Consider the following 5,561-nt stretch of genomic DNA (forward strand, 5'->3'; position numbering starts at 1 on the left):
TTTGTGTGTGTACTTAACCAAAAAAAAAGCAAAATGGGATGAAAAATCATAAATTATCCAAATAAATGAAACGGGAAAACATTACTGAGTATGTTTTGTCCATGTTTTGTCCACAGTTAAAACAGTTAAAAACGGCTGATATTTCTACAAGCATGCAGGTTTTAAATCAGTTATTTACCATACAAAATTAGAAAAATATTACTTACCTCTCTTTGACCGTCCAATTTGTCCGAGTTTGGGGGCCCTCTGGCCTAACCTCCGTTGAGGGGATTCAGGGCTCAAGCAATCTCTCTCAACCATCAAATGCTGCATCTGACACACCGAGTCACGAGGACTCGGTTGAAGTTGCCCCGAGGGCGGCAGGAGCTCAGGCATATCCGTTGTGTCAAACATCCCTGCAGCTGGAGTTTCTTCCCGGTTTCCAGCGGTGACGGTGTCCGCTTCCCCGCAGTTCATCAACGCCTCCTCCGCGCCCGTGTGCTCCTGCTCCCCCTTCTCTCTTCCACCGCAGCAGTACAGCATCCAGAAGTGTAGCGGACGACGAAACGGACGTAGCGAGGATATAACAGTTATTTTCAGTGTGTATGTTGGTCGGTGGATCAGTTTGCTCAGTGTTAGCAGTTTGTCGTTGTCTCTGCAGTGGGCTCCTGTTTCATTCCACTTCGTTATTCAGGCGGAAAACTGCAGAATTCAACCGCTCTTGACCAGCATCCGTCGGTAATGACCGTCTTCGAGTTCTGTGTGTCTTCCAGTCAAAGGATGCAGTGGACCGGATGGCGTAAAGCTCCTCTCGCAGAGTATCACATTAGTCATTCACTCACGCTCCTTGAATGACTTTTTGATGTTTTTGCGACTAAACACGACCACGAGAAAATATTTACTGCCCTTCTAATTCCATTTAATCCCTAATCAAAATTCCAAAAGAAATGTCTGCAGGATTTTGATTGAATTATGCAACTAGTCTGGAATTAATAAGAATCATTTAAGAATCAAATCTCTTTAAATTTTAAATAAGGTAGCTATAAAACAGCAAGCAAAAATAAATAAATAATGAAGTTGGGATAGTTATATAGTATGATTATAATATGTTGATTTAGTATCTATCTATCTGTCTTCCGTCTATTTTATGAATGTAGGAATAGTGTGTATATGGTTACATTTTAAGATGTTCTTGTCACAGTGTAATTACAAAAATATGCAAACACAGTAATATTAATTAACGAGTACTTACTCTATGGTTAGGGTTTGGTTGGTTAGTTGCTTGTATTATGCATAATTTTCTGTAATTATAATATGTACACGCAAAGCACATACTGTACTATGCACAATACACTCTACACACACACACACACAGTATGTCCCTGTGGGGACATTTGATTCTATTTGGATCTATTGTTTGAAAGGCCTACTTTTTGTTTTGTGTAATGTTGGAATTGTATGAGGAAAAACACATTAGGATGCTTCGTGACTGGTTCCAAATTCAAATTCAGGCTAGAAATGTTGACTCTGTCAAACGTTTCAACGGAGACAGGAAGAGGATTTCGTGACTCAGGGATATCCCAATCCTACATGACTCTTGTATACTGCCCAGCTGTACTCCAGTTTACAATTTACTGACTTTAATCCTGGAACCAAACTAATAAATCCGTAGAGAAAGTTGTAACTCTTCTCATCTTCAATCACAATCTGTCTCTGAGATTACTGAAGGGGACACAGCTCATCCTGTGCATCTTTAAGTCATGCTTTCAGTAAATACATAAAGTGAAACAACTAAAGATGCTGTGTCACATGAGTCAGAATGAAAATGACAATAGGAAGAGAAGAGGATAGAAACCAAACTGATAAGGAAGAAAGGTGGGACTTATTAGTTGACCTACCTTGGCAAATGTCCATGTGAACTTGCGTAACCTGCAAAATGCTTCAGATATTTCTGTATGATTCTGTGGCAACTGTTAAAACACTGAACACAAAAGCCTCTGTCAAAGTTGTGCAATGACTCATCATCATTTTAATATTTCTGCATGATGTCAAGATATGAGTTTCAGCATGTTACCAGGTCCGTCCTTAATATATTGCATTTTTCATGAGTGAGAGGCACTTATTGGAAATGTTTAATGGATGCTACTGCTAACAGGATTTCTTTACCTCAGCAGAGAACGTTCAGAAGCCCTTCTAAAAAAATCTAACAGCTTTCATCTGACAAAAACTCTGAATGTAAATCTCAGTGAAGAAGTCTTCTGATTTTGTGAAATGTAGCTTGGCTATTTTCTCACAATTACAGCTTTTGAATTTAACATTATAACCATTTGTTATTATGCGGATTCGAATGATTTGCAATTGCTCTGGTACAAAAGCTGTCAGTGGGGATTGTGATTTAATATGTATTCATATTAATTACTAGTATGTTTCTTTCTAAGTACTAATATGTATTTAGGTACAAATATGTACCTTTAAGCTACTAATAATAAGGTACTAACAATTTGGTACTAATATGCTTTTGAAAAGGTACCGCCCCAGTGACATACCTTTTTTTCTGAGAGTGTATGCATTCATGTCATCAGTTACATGAATACTTATATTTTCATACATTAAGCATGTCTGGATTCTTCATATGCATGGAGCAATGCAGTCTTGTTCTCCACCCTGTTTTGTGAGCTTTAAGTGTAATGCTTGAAAGATGCTGCTGTGAACTTGTCTAACAGGTTAAGGAGGTTTGCTTTAGAGCCAATGTGATGATCTTTTTTCAGTTGACATGGTCTTGCACTCAGTATAAATGCAAGATTGTGATCACAGATTTAGAAACAGCAGATACTTTGCAGTACGTTGGACCAGTCAACACAGAGGTGAGTGAAGATTTCCTACACAGATATCAGGATCAGAAGATATTTTCATTATTCTTATCTGTATGTTTAAGATGATTATTTAGCCTTTTGTATTAGGACTTGAATAGTTTTAGTTGAATTGAATAGTCACAAGTGTTACTGTGACACTTGTGAGTTCTGAATGCCATATAAAGCTGTAAACACTTTAAGCTGTATGCAATCTTTTATATGAAGAAAACAACTTAAAAAAAATGTAATAATCAAATATATAAGTATTAAATTAATCATATGATATTTAATATATATCATAATTTTTATTTAAATTTAATGTATATGCTGCCAGTCAAAACTTTGGAATAAAAAGTCTCATGCTCAACAAGGTTGCATTTATTTGATTAAAAATACAGTGAAAACAGTAATATTGTGAAATATTATTACAATTTAGAACTTCAGAATAATGCATTTTCTATTTTTATATATTTTAAAGCATAATTTGTTTCCTGTGATGCAAAGCTTAAATTTCAGCAGCCAGATCTCCTAGTACTCCAGCCTTCAGTGTCACATTATCCTTCAGAAATCATTTTATTATGCTGATTTGCTGCTCAAGAAACATTTCTTATTTTCAATATTGAAAAAAAAAATGCTGCTTAATATTTTTGTGGAAATTGTTGTTACACTACCATTGAAATATTTGGGGTAACGTTTGGCAAACCTTTTTTTTTTATGCAGCGTGGACATTAAATTGATCAAAAGTGATAGTAAAAACATTTATATTGTCACAAAATATGTCTATTTCAAACCTTTTGAAAAATATATCATGGTTTCAACAAAAATATTAAGCAGTAGTATATATGGTAGTGTATATAGAAGAAATCATTGGAATGTTTGTGATGCTGAAATCATATTCTCTGTTGTACGTAGGTGTAAACATGTCGAAGTCAATGGTAGTCATGCAGCCACAGCCTGTTATGGTCTCCAGAGATTCTGATCAGTGGGGGTCAGGCATCTGTGACTGTTGCAATGACGTTCCAGAATGTAAGTAAAGTTTGTATAACATGAAAAATACAAGTGAGGAAGAAAAAAAAAAAATTTACTCACCCTCATGCCATTCCAAACCTGTATGACTTACTTTCTTCTGTGAAACTCAAAAGATATTTGCTACTCAGTGCTGTCATAGATCAGAGCCAGAGACAGTTCCCCTGAAGCGTCCTGCAGTTCACCCCTGGCTGATTTGAATTTATGGCCTATGCTTTGTCTTACCTGCTCACATCTTTAACATCCAGACTACTGCAGCAATTAACAGTGTAGATTGTGTCATAAAGCCCTGTAAAGCATTATAATAAATATTATTATTGCGTCCCTCTCTGTGAACAGGTTGCTTTGCTTACTGGTGTTTCGCGTGTTTCGCGTGTATCAAAGCAAAGAAATACGGTGAATGTTTATGTCTCCCCCTGCTGGATTTATGTGGCATCGTCCCACCCATAACCATGTCCATAAGGGTCTCAATGCGCCAGCGTTATGGCATTAAGGTAAGAATCATTAATCAAAAATAGAATTTACTTCACTTTTAGGGGTGAACGGCGCTTGTTGTCACATGTAGGCTACTGTATAACTACAAGGTTTAAGCCAAAAGTGAAATTAGCCTACACAAATGTTTAGGCCTATTCCCTCAAGCAGTGATTTTAATAAACATATTCAAACGTGTCTTCATTTAGAATTATACAGCAAATTTCAAACTAAGATAGCAGTATCATCATATTTTTCCTATAGCTTTTGGGTAATGTAGGTAATATGTCATACATGTTTTAAATGTGACTAAAATGAGAAGGTCGATGTATAGTATAGCCAATATATTTTTGTGTTGATTTGCAGGGTGACATGTGTCATGACTGCTTGGTGGCCACATTTTGCAAAGCTTGTGTTTGGTGTCAGATGTCACGAGAGATGAAAGCACGAGATCTACAAATCACTCTTGTTGGTGCCAGGAATTTGTAATGCGTTTTGAAGCAGCTATGGTGGTGTGTAAATGATAAGAATCATAACGAAAATCCTGACACGCTGAAAGGCAAATATATATATATTAATATGTCTTATAACTGAATATATCTCATTGAACTGAATAATTTTTATATTGCATTTATATTAGATGCTTATTGTAAAAATGAAGATTTTCTGTAAATCCCTGGTGTAATTTGTGATGAAACGCAAGGACATTTAAAGTTTTCTTTTTCTACTAAATGTAACGTCTGTATTGTTATGTATCTTTAATGTCAGTTACTCAGTTTCTAATCAGCATCATCAATACCATGACTAGTGTGATCAGCGAAATTAGTGTTTGACATATCTAGACAGATGTTAGTGTTTTTGTGACAGTAGTGAATGTACTCAACATAATTGGTAAACACATACCACTTTTCATACCATTTGTATGAGCTTTTGTCTTAAAAAGCTTATTAAAACAACACAGAAATGAATACTCACTTACAAAATGGAATAGAAAAAAAATGTTCTTTTTTTGAGTTTTACTTTAAGCATGAAGCAAGAAATGTGTATTGCTTCCCAGCATGTTTGCTTTTTCATGATTGCCTTTATTTTAAGACTGAAAATCTTTCATCTTTCACTTGTGTTGTTACACAATAAATTATTGATCATTTTCTTTGACACTTTCCTGTTCCTGTCTCTGGAAGGGTGTGTTTGCACACGTATAGTAAAATTCCTGTAGTCTATATTTTCCTGTTT

General features: G+C 35.6%; 1 protein-coding gene across 1 annotated transcript; it reads left to right on the forward strand.

Annotated features, from left to right (window-relative positions):
* Nucleotides 1–2,817: 2,817 nt before the first annotated feature.
* LOC107677996 (cornifelin homolog B-like) lies at nt 2,818–4,927 on the forward strand. Its single transcript, XM_016473080.1, has 4 exons — nt 2,818–2,843; nt 3,744–3,857; nt 4,197–4,351; nt 4,695–4,927. The coding sequence occupies exons 2-4, from the start codon at nt 3,752–3,754 to the stop codon at nt 4,815–4,817; spliced, it is 384 nt and encodes a 127-aa protein (XP_016328566.1). The 5' UTR covers nt 2,818–2,843; nt 3,744–3,751; the 3' UTR covers nt 4,818–4,927.
* The last annotated feature ends 634 nt before the right edge of the window (nt 4,928–5,561 follow it).

Source organism: Sinocyclocheilus anshuiensis, unplaced genomic scaffold (genome assembly GCF_001515605.1).
Source record: "Sinocyclocheilus anshuiensis isolate Anshui unplaced genomic scaffold, SAMN03320099.WGS_v1.1 scaffold260, whole genome shotgun sequence".
NCBI lineage: Eukaryota > Metazoa > Chordata > Actinopteri > Cypriniformes > Cyprinidae > Sinocyclocheilus > Sinocyclocheilus anshuiensis.

What these genes read in the sequence shown, in the direction of transcription:
- LOC107677996 (XM_016473080.1), top strand. Translation starts at nt 3,752, where the DNA reads ATGTCGAAGTCAATGGTAGTCATGCAGCCACAGCCTGTTATGGTCTCC. An exon ending in TTGCAATGACGTTCCAGAAT is followed by an intron (nt 3,858 to 4,196) that starts GTAAGTAAAGTT and finishes CTCTGTGAACAG; the next exon opens with GTTGCTTTGCTTACTGGTGT. An exon ending in GCCAGCGTTATGGCATTAAG is followed by an intron (nt 4,352 to 4,694) that starts GTAAGAATCATT and finishes GTTGATTTGCAG; the next exon opens with GGTGACATGTGTCATGACTG.